We start from the raw sequence: 19,611 nt of genomic DNA, 5'->3' as shown, positions 1-19,611 counted from the left end.
CATGCAACTTAAAGGAACACTTAAATCAGAGTATAGCATCAAGTAAATGAAACTTGTGGGCTATTGATCTGATCAGTTAAGTAGCAGAGAGGTTTGTTAATCAGTTTCAGCTGCTTTGGTATTAATAAAATTAACAACAGGTGCACTAGAGGGGCAATAATGAGATGACCCCCAAAACAGGAATGGTTTCACAGGTGGAGGCCACTGACATTTTTCCCTCCTCATCTGTTTTCCACTAGTTTTGCATTTGGCAACGGTCAGTGTCACTACTGGTAGTATGAGGCGATAACAGGATCCTACAAAGGTTGCACAGGTAGTCCAACTTCTCCAGGATAGCACATCAACAGCAAATAAGTGCCTGTCATCGATGGGTGATGCAAGTAACATTATAAATTCAGGGAACAGTATTATTTGGCCATAACCTTGCCTGATTACTGTGTCTGTGTATAACAGAGTGGTAGATCCAGACACAATAAATAACCATGCTGTTCCTGTTTCAAGCAGAAAAAAGCTGGGATTTTTTTGTTCTTTATTCCGCCTTATACAATTTCTCGTATTAGAAATTTGTTAGTTTTCACATACCCCTTGGGGTCAGAATGCAGGGTCAGCTATTGTACAGCGCCCCTGGAGCAATTGAAGGTTAAGGGCCTTGCTGAGGGGCCCAGCAGAGTAGGATCTCTTTTGGCAGTGACAGGGATTCGAACTGGCAAACTTCGGGATACCAGCATAGATCCTCAGCCTCAGAGCCACCACTCCACCCCTTTTGCTAAAGTACTGAGACTCAGCCTTGTGTTTTGGGGTGCAAGACAGGGACTCACACGTCACACTATATATACACTCTGATTTCATATTGGTCCCACTGATTACCTATTTCAATTCAAAAGTTGCAAGAGGAAAAGAAGGAATTGAACTAATGCAGGAATGTTTTACTCACGTGTAACTGTATATAGCATGTTCAAGAATAATTAGCTGCAGTGACCTAACATATCATTATTACTTATTTGGCTGATGTAAGTATCTAAAGTGACTTACAACATTTGATACACAATTGGTTACATTTCTTTTATGATTCCAATTGGAGCACAGGCAGGTTAAGTTAAGTGTTCATGGTCATATATAATAGGTTTAGGTCCATCTTTTAGGAGCTAAATAAACACAAAACAATTTTAATGCAATATTTTAACATTAAGGGGAGGACTGGTGTATTAAGTTACATATAATGGGATATCACACACCAATAATTAAAAGTACATTAATAGCAAATGGTAAATGATGTCTTGTCTTCAATGCTATAAGAGCTGGCTTTGTCAAAAGTGACCTTGAATTGGAAAATTAAGTTTCAAAAATTAATGAATAAATATAAAAAAAAAATAAAGTCAAAAAGTCAAAGCAAAATAAACATAAGGCACAATGCAGTCCTCTGTTTCAGTTCGAATTCAAATCCTCTTCTATTAAATTAAGTCAAAGAGTTGACTAAAATTTAGAGCAAAGCCTTTATTTATTTGTAATTATTCTGGAAAAGATTTTGTTATGACCCATACCAAGAGGTTACCTAATATTTAACAGAAAGACCATGTGTTATTTGTACAAGAGGTGCAAACATGCATTATAACAACACATACCTTACTAGATGGGCAGTTTTTTGAAAGATGTCCATTTTTATTACAGTTTTGACAAACAACCTTCTTATCAGGTGTATAATATCGATTAAAGCTGTTTCTCCATCTGTGATTTTCAATCTCCGCCTAAATGACAAAAATGTATTTCATCAATTACAATTGGAATAACAACTTAGGCCTGTGATTTTTCTCCAACACATATGATTTGAAGTTGTTACATATGGGAAATATTTGTAATTCAAAATTGTCTTATATTTATGAACTGCATTCTAATTATTTTTCTTGCACTGAAAGAGCTTGAGTTGCCTGTTAAAGGAAATAACATTTAAAGCAAAAGGATGTTTTAAAACTTGTTAGTTGTTCTTTTGTTAATATTAAGGATTTAGAGAAAGACAAATATGTTTTCTTTACAGTAATATTTTGCAGAGATGTCACTGATACATTAGGTTATTCAATATTCTCATACTGCACTCTACAGAAGGTAGTAAATTATGTTTACTGCTCCCATGCTTTTCCAGCCAATATTATTATAAAAAAATCATTAGCATTTTTAGATTTATAGACGGAGTGTATTAATTTGGCAAAATATCAAATCTAAAAGTAGTAATGTACAGACTGTAAAATTACATAACATAAAGTACAGAAAAATGCTTCTGTGATCTGCAAAGAAAATATAACCAGAAATTAACCTTATATATTGCATATCAGTCAAAATAAATACAGTAATAAAAAATGTAAGTGGGTATAGAGCTGTTGAATTATTTCCAGCTATTGACACATTACACAAGATATGTTGCAATCAATGTTCATATAAGTTTGAAGACATTCCATCCAAAATGTAATAATTCACCCTTTTGGGTCATTTGCATTGGAGTACTTTAGTCAAAAACTGTTCAGTCATTACTGAAACACACATCATAATGAGCCATGAAATAATTTCATGAGATATGAAGATTGTGAAGTCTGTAAGCTGTGCTGCCATCTTATTTTTTTAATATGAATCAGTTGTAAATCATAAATATTAACACCTTTACACTGCTGCCAAAGAACATAACTTGGGTAAACAAATACGTTAAATTCAATTTTAGTGTACTATGAAATATGATATGGAACAGATTTTTTTTAACTTGTGTAAATAAATACTATATCTGCTACTGGGTGGTGCAGTGGTTAGCAGTGCTACCTTATAGATCTATGTACCAGGGATTGATTTATGCCACTGTCAAATAATGTGTAATTTGCCCTTCTTCTCCCTTTTAATGTCTGTTTTTGCACACACAATCTTAAATATATGCATGCTACATTAACAGATATCTCTAAACTGTTTTTGTCTGATGATGATCTTGAAAAAGTGACTCGTGCCTTTATTTCTTTGCAGTTGGACTACTGTAACTCATTACACAATAGAGTTATTCAGCAATCCCTTTCTCTTTTACAATTGGTCCAGAATGTAGGCTGCTAGACGATGATGAGCAAAAGTAACTGTGACCATATTTCTCCTATATTAGCCTCCTTTCAGTGGCTTTTGTTCCATTACTGGGTTGATTTTAAGGTGCATAAATGGATTATCACCTTCCTGTCTTTCCAACCTTTTACATGTTTAAATTCCATCTCACCAACTTAGGTCTTCTGATCAGATACTCTTAGGAATGCCAAGAGCTCAACTAAAGTTTAAAAGTGAGTGTGCTTTTGCAAAAGCTGCTCATAAGCTTTGGAGCAATCTACCTGTTTTCACTTCAGGTCTGCAACAACTGTGGCAATTTATAATCCAGGCTGAAAATGCATCTCTTCTTTCTTTAGCTTTTAATTACAATTGGTTACTTTAATTTTTATTGTGTTTTATGTCTTTCTTAACTTTATCCAATCTTAGAATATAGTTCTATTTACCTGAGTTATATTGATGTTCAGCAATTTGGTCAGCCTTGGTTGTTTTAAATGTGAGTTTTCAATAAAACAATGAGTGTATCCTGTAATTTATTACCATCTCAGTTAGAACTGGTTTCTTCTTCAATGCTGTCGAGACTTCAGTTCTTTACATTGCTACAACAAACTTATAAAAATGAGTGGATGAATATATATACCAACATACACTAACGTGAACCTTACTTAATGGACCCATACTGGTTCATCAATTAGGACCTATACTAGCCACCTTTGACCTGTATTGTGATGTGAATCTTAGCTTACAAAATGAAATGACACAATATGTCTTATGCTTCACAGATGATTGTACCTCTGTGAAATCACTACTAACGTTTTGTTTAAAAACATGAATATGATTTTTGGGTGACATTGAAGCACATCAGATTGTGCTACTGCTTCACTGATCCAGTGCCCTAGGTTCAAAATTTAAACATTCACACACTGACTTTGTTTTACTATTGGGTTCTCCACTATTCCTCCCACATCGCCAAAGATGCGCAAGTAACTGAAAATTCCAACTTAGCTCCTCTTTAAAAGTGTAGGTGCTGTGCTGGGTATGTGAATAGGTGGGCCCTGCAATGGAGTGGTGTCCTGTCCAGGACTGTTTCTTGAATTGCACCCAGTGCTGTTAAGAAAGGCTCTCCCACACACAAAAAAACAACTAAGCAAGCCTAAGAAATGTTACAAATATTATTTTCTTTCTTAAAAAAAGTTCTGGGGTCATATATGTAAATAAGTTAAATTGGTTGATAATGTGGAGAGATATACTTAGATTTCTTTGTTGGCATATAACCAACTGACAACCTGAAACAACATTTTGAAAAAAAAAACCAATGAAGCTGTTATAAAGGTTAATCAATACATATTAATAGTATATATCTGAGCTAAAGTTTTAATCTCAAAGGGATTTAGATGTGACAATATTGACATTTTCATAGAAGCTGTATAAAACATCTACTAACCATAACACAGAAGGGGAAAAACCTTACTGCACAAAACTAGCCAAAAAACTACATACCTCGTGATCCTTCATACAGATCGTCCACTCATTTTCATCATTTTCTACAAATATAAGATCAAATAAAATTAATATTATATTTGGCATAATAATAAAAAAAACACTAAATTGTAAAATTCACAACTTCTTTAAATATAAAAAAGAAACAATCAGTCTTAAACTGAAATTTGTTCCTTAACAACACCCTTTGTTGTACAATAATAGCTCATTGCCTCATATAAACAGACTGGTGTTAACCTGCTACTGCAACTTTGTCAAAAAAAAAATTAAACTTTTTGTTTTTAAAAACATAGCGGTTATACAGTGTTACAACAATACATTATAAATGAACAATAAAAGTAATAAAATGACATGACATGCATTATGAATACCTCCTACTGTGCCTTAGTTAGTCTTATTAAGACCAATTTTAGTTAACGTCTTCTTATGAACCAGTAAGTGACTAACAGATGCACTATAGGTAGTACTTATTCAAGTTATATGTTAAGTTTTACTGTTAAAATGTATATTGTAGAAGCATTACACATATTATAGTCTTGGCTGATGACTGGACCTCTTACAATACCAAAACTGCCAAATGTTCCCAAAAATTCCTCTTATAGCTTGCTAGTATTACATTACTGTAGTTACTGTAGAACAAAATTCTGAAACTAGTAGAAGCCAATCTTAAGTACAAAAAGGTAAATTAATTCTACCAGTTTAGCAGATTATGTTCATTTCCAAATATAATTACATATTTTTCATTAATGTAAATGTCTGGTGCCTTTATGCTCATGTGGCTCTCTAATCCAAAAGCTTCTTATTTCTAGCCAGGCAACCACCTACCAGTCAATAATGTTGATCTAATTAAGAATAAGTAAAAGGCATTTGAAACTACTAGCAGCCTACCCACAAATAGTTTCACAGATGTCCTAGAATATATGCACAAATATGACCTAGAATATATATCTGCCTCTGCAAACACCCTATATATACAGTATGCATTATTATATGCTTATACTGTACGATGTTTCACTGTTTATATTTCAACATTATGTTGTGTTTTTGTATTCCTTGTTTTTTAGCCATACAATATTTGTAATTACTTTAAAGCATGTTGATGACTTAAGAATGAGTTAAATTAAATTTAAAATGCTTTCCAACAACACCCATGGTAAAAGAGATGGAAGAATTACTTGTTTTATGTGTTTATTCACAAAGATATACACACATACATAATGTATACAGTATATATATCATCAGACACCAGGGCAGTGTTGAAGTACTGAAGCATTAGCCTTAATTTTAGTATAAATCAGTACTGTTAATCCATTATAAATTGTGCTTATTTGCTCATTCTGGAAAAGCACCGACCTTTGGGATGGTATTGATAAAGCATTTTACAGACAAGTAAATAAGAGAAATGGAAATTCAGCAGATTCTTGAAGACTATAATGAACTTTGGTAAAACAGTGCCACCGTGGCAACACCCGATGGTAAAGGAGCACATAAAAAGGGAATGCACTAGTGGGTTGTTCGGGGGGTTTAGACACATAGCACTTCACCAGAACTTGTCCAGTGTCCCAATTTTCCATGCAGCATAAACCTTAGTTCTGTGAGTCAAATTTCTTGGGAGCTCATCTGGTTCCACGACAGCTAAAGAAGTATCCTGACAACACAAATGTAATTTGTTTTATGTAGAACCTTAATTCTGCTTTTTAAGTATACCATCAAAAATCAATTTAGCTTATTCTTGCTGAGAATACTTTCCACTGACAAGCTTACAGCACTGTATCCATTTTCTAGAATACAGCTAAATCTCTGTAAAATAAAAACAGTGAACACAATGCAGTAAAACACAAAAACACTATTCATGTGTACTTTATCTGTGGGTGATGGTTTTTGATGACATATAGTTAGATTTTTAAAACTTCCTTAGTAATGATAATGTAAGTAAATCGTTAAGTACTATTTATTACAATTTCCAAAAACAACATCTTCAATATATTACCTTCACCAAAGGTAGACTATTTATAGTAAAAAATACTATCATTTACATGTTTTCTAATTCGCCCAAACATAGCCTATAACTTGAGAATATGTAAACATGCAATTTATTTCTTCCGGTACAATATCTGAAGAGACCATACTAACAAGTACAGAACACTGACATAATCTTCATGTTTAAAATGGCTTGAACATCATAAACTATTGTTGTTTGTAGCTAGTCTCATTTGATGGTAATAGCCCCTGTTTTCAGAGGTTCATCAGAACAAATAAAAATGTATAGTATTCTTCAGCACATACTTAAAAAGGAGAGCTTTAAACTTAAAACTGTACACGGAAAAAAATAAAAAATTAAATTTTTGGATATATTAAGCTTCACTTGAGTACTTAAAAGGAGATTTGCTAATATTGCTGAAAGCAGGAGAAAAATACATTCACAGGTACAACTCTGCTTTATAAACAATCAAAAATGAATTTAAATGATATTCACTGGCCCAACCTTACCAAATATGATGGAAAAAATGGACCTACATACATTTTTTTGAAGCAATGTGTCTATAGTTTTGTTTATCTTAAGAGGTAATGTTTATTTACCACTTACTAATATTAATTATTAAAAATGTAGCTTCTAAATAATTTTAACTCAAGATAATTCTTTCATCTAAATTAAGTAAATGAGAAGAGTTTTGCTTTACTTATAATGGAATTATCTAAACAATGTGATCACTTACAAATACTCGAAACATACCTTAAAAATAAAAAAACTTTTAATTAAAGCTGAACTTAATCCAAAATACAGTATCCATTAGTTAGTGGAAAAAGACAGAAATTGTGAGCAATTATAGATTTCTTTTTCAATGTACTAAACTTGATGTGCTTAAAGTCAATGTAGAAGACAAGACTTGAGTGTTGCTGGGCACCACTTCCATTGAGGTCAATCATGCACATCATGAGTCTTTCCTCCCTAATCCACTACATCACTGCAGACAACACCGCATCTTCTGTTGGTTTGAACAATATGGTCTGCAACTGGAAATAAACTCAGGAATGTGACCTGCAACTCTCAATCAAAAGATTACCCAAAATTTTAAATTGTACCACACTTTAATGTCTACCAAAAGCAAATCAGATGCGGTCTAAAACTGAATCAGTACTGCACAAAAATCCATGTCAACAATTACTGGTACATCCCTAAATTTATTCTTGATTTTCATCTCCCCATAAAAAATACCAGACTTAATGGTAAAACATTTGATAAATTGATTTGATCATCTTGTTGAAGGTTGTAAATTGGTCATATTTACCCAAAAACATGAAATTTAACTTTTGAAATACATTCTAAAGAAAAACAACTAAACATCCTCCAATATATGAAAATTATTCTACACCCAACAGTCTAGTATTGTATTGCATATTTAAAAATTAAAAATCTGTACGAGATAAACTTCCAAAGGCATTTTCTACAATTAATAAACACCAAAAATTATCCTAAATGTATAAAAAATACCCATCCATCCATTGCCTAAGTTTACTTAATTCACACTTGAGCTTACGAGGAGCCAGAGGGTTCAAGGTAGTTTATGGCTGAACACTCTCCACCCTCACTCAAATCTGGCTAATTTAGAGTTACTGATTAGTTTACCTGCAAACTTAAAGACAGTGACCAGAATGGGATTTTACCCTTTTCTCTAACAGCCCTGGGGCAGCAGCTCAAAATGTGCTATAAACAACCCCATCTACACTAAAGATCCATGTTCTTACAAGGCGTCATTATGAATTTTCAGGTAAAAAAACTAACTGCATGGCACTGAATAAAAATAAAAAAATAAAAAATCCTAGGAACATTGTTTTTCTTCACAGGCCATACAGCAACTAATCCCTTGAGCAGTTAGCCAACCAAACCAACCCCCTCATTTACTGAATATATATTGTTTCTAATAGCTTTCGTTGTTTATAGAGACACTCTGCCGTTTCCCATAACCATAAAATAAGTAACCACCATAATCTGTATTACTATGTTCCTTAATAACAGAAAAAGGAGTCTTTGGCTGAAGCTAATCTTGATTACCAAAATGTGTGTCTCTGAACTACAAAATAAGATTTTGAACCTAAAAATATGGCATTTTCCTATATATTTACCAAAATTGCAGCTACTTTCTTCCTTAACTGACATTTTACAGATTATCTAATTTTGAATGAATTCATTACAAGGATACATCCAAGGGCAAACGATTAAGTGAAGTCCACACTTATGCTACATATTTATGAAGCAGAATAATTATTTAGATTTGGATGGTGTGATACTGTCTATATTACACATATAACAACTGTCATAAAATCAATGAGACTGACAGAAAACATTCAAAAAGTTATAATTGATGTTCTGACATGCCTTTTAGATGAAGATTTCCAAGAATGTTTCTAGACATGAAAGGAATTATATATAATAACATGCAATAATTTTTACAATAAAATTCTCTTTATCATCAGTCTCATTAATCCTGTGACAGACCTCACCAAAATGTCAAAGTATATTACAATATATCTGTTGCACAGGTAAACCTTTTGTATAAATATAGCTCTCCACTTTTCCAAAGAATTTATAACTCAAAATTTCAAGCTGACAATTTTATTTAAACTCTATTCAAATATTTGTTGTTCTTTCTCTTATTTTTGTTCAAGCCCAAAGCAGAATATTGACCCTACATAGGAATCATTAAAGAGAAGAAACACTCAACTACTGACAGAATTATTAAAATAAAAATTCAGAAATCGTTCCTGTCCTTCTCTGCTCTCATCCTTTTCATTCATCACCTGAAGTTTTTTCTCTAGTTATTTTCAAGCCTGAGATAGCAAGAAGAGACTTGCCAAATCCATCGTAGTGAATGAATACCATATCAGAGACAGGAAGACTCGACAACAGATGTTACCTGTACGTCTCATAGGTACGCTAATTAATGAACGAGAGAGTTGTAAAACTCTCTGATGCCAATTTGTCAATCGCAAGAAGGGATCGACTAATGAATTCCAACTGACTAATAGCTAGAGCTTGAAAAAACATGGTTTCGGAAAGGCTGGTGTCCCTTGTACCAAAAGAAACAGAATGTCTATGTATATGCGGCTAATTAACCATGAACTGAAAATCTCAAGGGGAGACAGGAAGGGAAAAGAGAAAGACAGAGAGACACGAGGCTCTGAGTGCCAGGAATGTCTTCTTCTCTCCCCGACTGCAGTCTCCAGAGCCATGAGCCGAGGTCGACCAGGAACCAGCATGATTCAGCTGCCACACATCCCAAATTCAGACAGATAGTCATCCACAAAAACAAAATGCTGCCTGCATTTTAAATTAATTGTAAGTGAATGCATATATATTACTGTAATGTTTAAAATGAAAAAATACCATATTCTTCAATATATTAGCAGTTATCTGAAAATGAATTTCCTACATACTAATGTTTCTATTGCATGACAGGATAAATAACAAACAGCTACACACAGTTAAATAAAAGCTCTGCAGTTAGCAATTTAAAAATGACACAAAAGCTAACACATTTCTCACACTACTCTTTTTACTTTGAAATCAAACAACTAACTGGAAATATAACTACTGATCAATTGAAAACATGCAAATTTCATGTACGTAAAACTGTAAGTCATCAAAACATAGTTAATTATATTAGAAAAAATGTTTTCAGAGCATTAAAAATAAAAAGATTTTAAGAAATATAAACAGAATTCTTGAAGAATAGCAATATAAATATATATACTGTACATAGATAACAATCAGGCTCTTTTTAATTGTGAGGAAAAATGTTTGCTTGTAAGAATATATCACTACATTGATGCTATGACGTTACCTATTGTAAATACTCACAAATATAAACAAAATACGTACACCATATATGTTTAGCAGCAAATAATACAAGCACATTTTTCAGGTTTTCCACTTTTCTTTCACATTCCAAAGGGGTGTAGGCTAGAGTGATTGGAGAGCAGAGTCAAAAGTGACCCAGTATAAATAAGTTCCAGTGTGTGGGTGAGTCTACCCTGTGGCAGACTGTTGCCCTCTCCAGGATCGGTCTCTGTCCAGGGCACAGATGGGTTCAAAATTGATGTTCCTCTTGGATGTTATATACCATCACCATTATCAGTGGTTTAACAGCCATTTTCCATATCTACCTAGATTAGCCCATTGCCCCCCAAATCTTTTCTTTTACTCTCCAAGGTATGGGAATCCTTTGGGGTAAGACCCTTTTTGTTTTCCCTTTCTTCTCCTTGGAATCTACATAATGTCACTTATACTCTTGAATAAAGTACTCTGAATTAACACATTTCCATCCATTCAGTTTCTGAACTGTTCTATCCTATTAAAGGTCAAAGAGGAATGAAGGCAATGTCAGGAAAGTCTAAAGCAAGACAGAAGCCAGCCCTGACTGAGGAACCAGTAAACTGCAATGCTTACTCAGCCCGACACCATGGTCAGTTATTCTGGGCCAATTTCGAGCCACCAGTTGTTATGGACATTAAAAGTAAGCTGAAATTTTAGAAATACAAATTTATGTGATATACTTAACCAATTCAAAAAACATTTCATAAGCATAAGAATTCAGATACTTATAAGTCACACAAGAAGAAAAGCACCAGGATTATAGTAGGTTATTCCTAAATTGCTATTTATTACATATATATTTATCTACCTATCATTAAAGAACATTGATATTTGTCATTTCTAAGCAGTGTGGACCCCTAAAGGCTACATCACTGGAATGTAAACCATAAAGCTGCCATTTTGGTATTTGTCTTATTCTCTTCTGAACTTTTACATGCTATCCATGGTGTTAGCAGTGTGTGAAATCAATTCTACTAAAGCAGCTGTCCCTGTAATTTGAGCAGCTAAAAAAAAAAATGAAATAAAAAAAGAACTATTCAATATATAAAAACATCACATAACTCACTTTTTAGCTTAAAGTAAACCTGTTTTTACTTCCTATGTGTAATCCTTTACATGTACTGACATTACATTTCATCTACCACAAATCTGCCCAATTCTGTATGCTATCCAAGTCCTTCTGTAATGATATAACGGATTCCAAATTATCTGCTAATCCACCTATCTTGGTATCATCTGCAAACTTAACCAGCTTGTTACTTATATTCCTATGTAAATCATTTACAAATATAAAAAATAGCAGTGGCCCTAGCATTGACCCCTGTGGAACACCACTCTTAACATCAGCGAGTTCTGATGAGGTTCCTCACACCATCACCCTCCATCTGCTTCCTGTGTCTGAGCCAATTCTGCACCCATCTAAAAACATCAACCTGAACTCCCACTTCTTTTAATTTGATGCCCAACCCCTCATGTGGCACCTTATCAAATGCTTTCTGAAAGCCCAGATAAATAATATCATCTGCTCCACTTTGATCGTATCCTTTTGTTGCCTCCTCATAGAATTCCAGCATGTTAGTAAAACACGACCTCCCTGTTTTGAACCCACACTGACTGTGCAGAATAATTCCTGTCCTTGCCAGGTATTGCTTAATCTTATCCTTAATAATTTCTTCCATTAATTTTCTTGTGATGCATGTTAAGCTTACTGGCCTAAAGTTGCTTGAATCTGCCCTGTTACCTTTTTATATAATGGGATGATATTTGCCATTTTCCAGTCCTTCGGAATCTCTGCAGTGCGCAGTGACTTCCTAAAAATATGTGTCAAGGGTTTATATATGTACTCACTAGCCTCCTTAAGAACACAAGGATTAATATTATCTGGTCCTGGTGATTTGTTTGATTTCAGCTTATTTAATCTGAACAGTACTTCTCCCTCTACAATTCCAAATCCCTCAGTACCTCCTTAGCAGTCGCGTTTACCTCTGGGAGGTTATCCACTTGTTCACTTGTAAACACCTCAGAAAAATGTAAGTTTAGGGCATCCGCTATTTCACTGTCTGTATCTTTTAATTCCCCTTTACTATTCCTGATGCACTTGACCTCCTCCCTGGCTGTTCTTTTACTACTAAAATACTGAAAGAATCTCTTAGGATCTTTTTTCACCTTATCTGCTATATTCCTCTCCAACTGTCTTTTAGCCTCCCTGATATCCTTCTTAATGGTTGCCCTCATATTCTCATACACCCTACAATTCACTTTGGAGTTATTAGTCTTATATGCCTTATAAAGCAGTTTTTTCCTTTGTAACTTCCTTTTTAAATCTTCTGGCTGATGGAAGAATCAGTCAATGGGGAGAAGAAAGGGATCAATTGGGTATAAGAAGTTACAGTACAGATAAAATATGGTGGAAGAATGGTTTTAGTGCAGAGCCTGAAAAGAAATTTTACTAATGGTGAATGCAATTTTCTTTTTTTTAGAAACAAAAACAAACTAAAAAGACATATGTAAAAGTCTAAGCTTGACATTAGAATGTAAAAAGAACACGAGGACAGATACAGTGTAAAATCTAAAGATGTTACATTACAAAGAGGAGGGAGAAAAGCAGAAAACCCTGAGTCTGCCTTGTTCCCTTTCCAAAAAAGGCACACAGCCTAGCGATCACACAATACTAGTGATATTTGGCAGTTACCCCTGGCAACCCTCTTCAAGTGTAACGATGCTGTAGTACAATAGCTTTCACCGGGGGCAAGCTTTCTCTTCAGCTCGCTCCATGCTCTGGGACCATCTGCGTCGGCATGCATCAAAGGCCAGGCTGCCTGTGGGCCCATCACTCCGAACAACACCCCTCTGACCCTGATTAAATACAACTTTCAATCCTTTTTTGTCCTCCCTGTTGACTTCTCCTATTAAGGCAGCTCTTTTCACAAAGAAAGCGGAAGAGTGGACTAACTGCTCCCAAGAAAGGTGATGTCTGATACAGCTCAAACACACAAGGATTAGCAGGGCAATACATAACAATAGGGAAGTTCTGGGAGGGTATACGGGGAGGGTGAGGGGTGGAGGTTTATGTGCTGGGTACAAGGTGGCTTAAGACACAGCATTATATAAAATGTTGTCCAAGATTCCTGAAGAATGAAATATTATACAGTAGAGAACCATAAAAGAATGATACCTATCCAAGGTGCAGTTAGGTCACATATGTAAACAGGGAGAAGTCAGGAAGGTCAACTGACAAACTCAGGGTCAAGGAATTGTTTAGCAGCATGTCATATGTAACATCTAGTTTGGCTCTTTTACCATAAACCTCCCTCATATGTGAAGACAGTGTACCCCAGAACTTGTACATTTAAGAAAGTTCATTAAGGGTAGCAAGGTGGCAGAGGTCCAGGGACATGGAATTAATCATTAGCCTGGTCTGTATCTATTCCACAGACTGTGCAGATCTTCCAACAATACACTGGGGTGGCATTCCATTGAAGGCTTTATTCTGACTTTTGAACTGATACTCTAATGGTAGGTTCTGGCTCTCTTTCACAGAAATAACAGAGATTCAGAAAACTGATGAATGAATGGTGAGATAATGGCTAATTTATGCTAGGTTTACCTTCTGTATAAAGCCTAAAAGTTATTTCTAAGTCTGAGCTATGAATATTATTAATTCTAATTTTGAAAGATATTAATTTGGTGACAGCAATTTGTTGGAGATGTTATGAACTAGAGAGTCAAAACTGTACTGAATTACATCAACTCATTTTATGCATAAGAGAAAAGAAAATGAATTACAATAACCTTAAAAGAAACATGATTAGAGAATTTAAAGAGATCAAGCTTTAAACACTTCAAGACTCCTTTACCCAATAATATAAATATTATTTACAAAATGTCATTTTTATCATTTGTGAAAAGACAGCACAATACAAATAAGACTGTATGATAGTGTACAGAGCACCAAGCAGAATATTTAGTTCTGTGCTTATAATAATAATAATAAATCAAACAAACCATTTACAGCACTTGCTTTAGCTTTTACAAGTATGATTGTTTTAAGAGTCATACTAGATGAGCGCACATTGTTTTAAGTTAATGTATACTTTTAGAGTTAACAATCACAAACTTTATAACTTTTTGAGCTCAGTGATATCAGCTGATTAACTCAATGTCTCAACAGGCCTAATAAAAGAATCTTCAAATGAACTTCCCAAATTCCTACTCAAGCATCCCCGCTCCCCCACATGCAGTGTTTTTACTGAGCCCCCTTTGGAATATCTATGGATAAATCCCAACGAGCTAATATGCAAAGCATCGGGTCAGAGGGCCGATGTTCAGGCCAACAAAGTGACACCATGGACCAAAGAACAAACACATTAGCCTGGCTTTTGGGGTGGGGGGTGGTTGGTTTGGGCAATGAAGGGTCTTCAATCTAATTAAAATCTAGTAAACATGAACCACAGACATTCAGCAGCTTCAGTTCCGATTACAGAGCTGTTCATTGAGCAGCTCGCTGCTCCTCAAAGAGAGAGCCTGACTTCTGGTTAAATAAATAATTTGTTGGGGGTGGGGAGAGGCAGAAACAAGCGTTAAGGATTTTCTCATCAGCAATCTGAAGATTTCCAGGTTCTTTCAATAAATAAAAAATCATATAAATATAATGACAAAAATCTGTCTGGATTCACACAAGATTACACAACAATAATACACCGCAAAGATCTCTGGGTGTGCTGAAATACTAAAGTCATACTATAAAGTCTAGGAGCATTTCCCACTGTTAAGTTATATTTTATACAGACACACACACACGTAACAAATCTGAACTGATTTCCCACTGAGATTTATTAAACTCAATTTTAGAATTAAATGAAAGGTACTATTGAAAAAAATCAAAGTATTTGGTCATTCATCTGGCATCTGCTTATAGGTTACACATAAATAGATGATGTCAGACAATGTTGTCTAATTTTTACATAGATCTCATACTCATATCAAACCCTGTTTTTTGAGAAACAACCATTTTTATTGTCCTATTATTTTTGATGCATTTGAAAAAGCATTTTAAATAACATCTTTGTTAAAATTTAATGTTTATACACCAAGATTAATTAGTTAATGAATACTGCAGCTCTAGGGACTTGCCTTCAGTTCCCAGGCTGGTCACTGTCTATCAGATTTTTAATAATTTTTTTAAGTTTTTAAAATTCATATATAAATTTAATATAGATGCAAGAAGTATATACTACCATAGGAGAAAGTTTTTTTTTGGTTCTTTTTTTTAATTAGGATAAATGGTGTACTGCAACCCCAATCTGAAAACCTGTTTTAAAAAATGGCACAAAATAATCCACAATTCACACATTTTCTGAACATGTTTTATACATTCAAGTAAACTGGAAATTAAAATTAAGACAATAACCACTCAAAATAATGGGCATACATTAAATAAGACATAACTGAGTTTAAAAGAGTATGGAATCATATATATAATTACATGTACTTACCTACTCATCAGCCAGTCACCAAAGGCAATACCCCTCAAAAATAATGGGCAAAATAAATAAATAAAACAAACATACATCTCTTAGGTTTTAACAGAGCTGCCAATTCTGCAGCAATCTCTTTGGGTCTATGATTGCCACACTGAACTTTGACAATGTCAAAATGGTAAGCCTTTTGGACTTTTTTCACTAGCATTTAACCATTAGTTTCAGCTAATCTCATTTTGTAAAAGTTTTACAAAATTGGTTCTATGAAAGGAGAGAAAGAATAATTCTTGAATATTCTGGTTTCAATAATCCATAAGTACAATAAGGTATTTCTTTGATATCAGTACTATTTGTTTAATTTGCTCTTCTTTATGGACATCCACACCCTTCACCAACATCTTAAATAATAAATATGGGTAAGTCACGAAATTATACATATTGATAGATGTAGGTGTATAGAGTTGATTGTTTAACTTAGGCATAACTAGGATAATGTTCATTCTTATCAAATCTATACAAAGACTGCACGACTAACTATGAACCCTCTTTCCACTCAGGTCACTACATGCTAGACTAAGGAGAAGAGCTGATGAGAGACGCTGTGGAAAATTCTAATTAATTTCCTTCATTCTCATACTTTTGATCTAACTCTACTGCATTATAAAAACATACATTATTGTGTCTGTTTTGGTTAATATTTCCTGTATAGACAGTTCCATTTTTTATATATAAATTATGCATTTTACTTTCATAATTGGTATTTTTCAAATTTAATGTGAATTGAATTTTCTTATAAAGGTCACAATAAGGGGTGCTAAAAAAACAAAGCAAAACCAACTACTAGAGATTTATTTATATTTTTGCCAAATTCTGTTTTAGTACAAAAAGTTGTGAAATGTAATAGCAGAGAAACCTTTGCACATGGTACAAGCTTGGGTTTGTTACTTTCTCAGCTATAATCAGAATTATAAAACCCTCTGAAAAAGGCCTGATGTGCTGCTATGTCCAAATAATCAAATGTTAATTAAAAAAATTTTTGTACAACAAATTGTAAAAATGATAAAGAATGCCACTAACAATGCAAATGTATGTTAAAGCCAGTAAAATAAACAGACCACTAATAAGTTATACCGTATGTATGAGCCTTTAAAATGACTTACAATAAAAACTAAATATTCAGGCTTGACAAATCTGTGTAAAGTAATGGGTTCTTTGATGGAAAACACTGCTAATTAATGATTTGCTTTGTCACATCATGAAGTTTATCTTTTCTTTTGGATTTTCAGGCAATACAGTATATTTTTGTCAAAGTTATAATTAGAGGAAAGCAGAGCTCTCCTGTGCTCATCTGCCCTACTGCTTGCTAATTAAGTGTGTGAGGAATGCTGACACCCTGGCACAGGCATTTGCTTTGCTCCTGCTACTGTTTTTCAGTTTGCATGGCAGATAACAGGTGGACAACACTGTGCAAACAGATGATCATTATCCATGATGGAAAACACTTAATTTGCATAATGACCAAGTCATACTCAAGTTTTACGATTGAAAAGACAGAAGCTTAATATTGTATGAAATTAAGAAGCAAAGTTAAAATAATTTTCATTTGAGGCTTGCCAAATTAATAAAGTTAGCATCGGCAACAGTTATGATTGTATTTGTCATTTCTTCCTCAAGCCAATAACCACATCTGCTCATTTAATTAAGAGGATGAAAATCTGCCACTTTACTCATCTCTAGCTTAAGAATAAAATACATTTTCAGAACCTGTCTTGTGGCCAAAGCTAGTTATCATTTTAAGTTAAAACATGAAAAAGAAAAAAGCAGACTGATAAACTATTTACTACATTAATAATTAGATAATTCTTTAAGGAATACTAGAAAACAGAGACTTTAAAATATAAAATGTTATCTTTATGATTTTTTTTTTGCTTTGTTTTTGCTCTTTATTTTGCCTTATACAACTTCATGTATTAGTAATTTATTAGTTTTCGCATACTCCTTGGGGTATGATGAGCCATTCTACAGCTTCCATGGAGCAACTGCAGGTTAAGGGCCTTGCTCAAGTCCACAGCAGAGTAGGATCTCTTTTAGCAGTAAATCTTCATCCAACATACGTGCTCCAGTTAAATTTAGGGATTGTTTCAACTTTCTTACTTTTTCTATAAAGGATTAATATTTACCAAAGAAAACAATCCAGGACTAGAAAGCACATTAAAATCTAAAGATGTTACTGCTGTTCCACTGATCTGTTTCTCTTCTTGGTACCCTGCTTTAGTATTTGGTGCCACTGCTACATTGCCAAGCTACTACTCCAGGGCATGGGATGAAATACCAAATATTTTGAGAGCATTGGAATTAATGACAAAAGGATTTAATCTACAATTTCCACTGTACTTATGAAAGCCCATGGTGCAATCGGTTACCAGTTGGCCCAGGTCACTGGGGCCATGACCCATGACTCTGTAAGACCTTACTGTGATTTATGATCTGCTTTAGCAAACTGTGGACTCCTAGAGGTTTATTTTCTCCAGGAATGCCATTGATTGCTGTCTCTCATCCAATGACAACTGGCCAGATCTCAATTACAATGGAATTTATGGTGTTAGGATTTATGTTGATCAAATTAAAATTGCTATGTTGTAGTTGGTTTTTAATGCAGTTTACATATTTATGTATGTTAATATTATACAATGTAGTAATGTACCCTTATTTCATTACAGTTAAGTGTATACTTTTAAACTGTAGGAAGAAACTGAAGTTTCTAATTGAAAATACCTGAATACCACAGCAAAATCAATTTACAGTTTATGCATCTATTATAAAGAAAAACATTACTACTCATACCAAAAGATTTGGTTAAATTGTGAAAACATAATTTGTGTTTGCAAATACTGTATGCTCCTGTAAAAAACAGCTCTATTGTGTAGCAGCATTCATTTTCAATTGTTTGTGTGCATAACAGACGCCGTTTTCTGGCAGGAACATTAAAAGTTTTCATTGTCATGCAAACAAGCTCAGTTCACTATGAAGACATGATTTTTGCATCCCCACATGGACAGCACAGCAATCGCTTCTATCAGAATGCATCTCCTTGGTAGTGAGTATGCTTGCAGTAGTGCAACAGTGAAGTCACAAAAGAAAATATCTCACTAGTGATGTGATCTGGATTCAACAGATCAGTGCTGACTTGACAAGGGACTAAATGCCAAATAACAAAGGCTCAGACTGATAAAAAGTGTTATAAATTATGAAAATATTGCCATCATTTAGCAGGTTGTGGCTGTGCAATGACCAAAATTTGCTTTAGTTAAACTACCTGTGAAGGCCTGATTTTTGATTTTTCCAAAGGGAGGATTATAGAACCCATTTTTATAACTTGGGGAAATATGGGATCACTGCAGCATAGGAATAAAAGTATAAATAAATAAAATTAAAAGTAAACATTAAAGATAAAAAGAGAAGATTAACAGACTTATATATTTCTATTATTTAACTTCTATTATACAGCTTTGATTAATATAAAAACACACTTGATATTGCTTTGCGTCAACGGAACATAATTTTAAACCATGACTGCAAGCTCTCATCTGTATTTTACTGAGTGCCAACAGCTGGTTCCTGACAGAGAACTTTGTGCTCACTAGCATTTTTGTAGACGATTCCACACAACTACCATGATATGTCCTTAAGCCATGC

The 19,611-nt window shown here is 34.0% G+C and overlaps 1 protein-coding gene across 1 annotated transcript in view; it reads right to left on the bottom strand.

Moving 5' to 3' along the window:
- zcchc7 (zinc finger, CCHC domain containing 7) overlaps positions 1-19,611 on the bottom strand; it is a 342,249-nt gene that overhangs the window by 190,809 nt on the left and 131,829 nt on the right. The window contains exons 3-4 of the mRNA XM_039758295.1: positions 4,561-4,604; positions 1,623-1,745 (exon numbers count right to left, since the gene is read on the bottom strand). Coding sequence (XP_039614229.1) covers positions 1,623-1,745; positions 4,561-4,604 — 167 coding nt within the window. The remainder of the gene's footprint in view (positions 1-1,622; positions 1,746-4,560; positions 4,605-19,611) is intronic.

The sequence above is a fragment of the Polypterus senegalus genome, chromosome 7 (assembly GCF_016835505.1).
Source record: "Polypterus senegalus isolate Bchr_013 chromosome 7, ASM1683550v1, whole genome shotgun sequence".
Lineage (NCBI taxonomy): Eukaryota > Metazoa > Chordata > Cladistia > Polypteriformes > Polypteridae > Polypterus > Polypterus senegalus.
The sequence above is the reverse complement of the archived record's forward strand: the minus strand, read 5'-3'. Positions and strand labels throughout refer to the sequence as shown.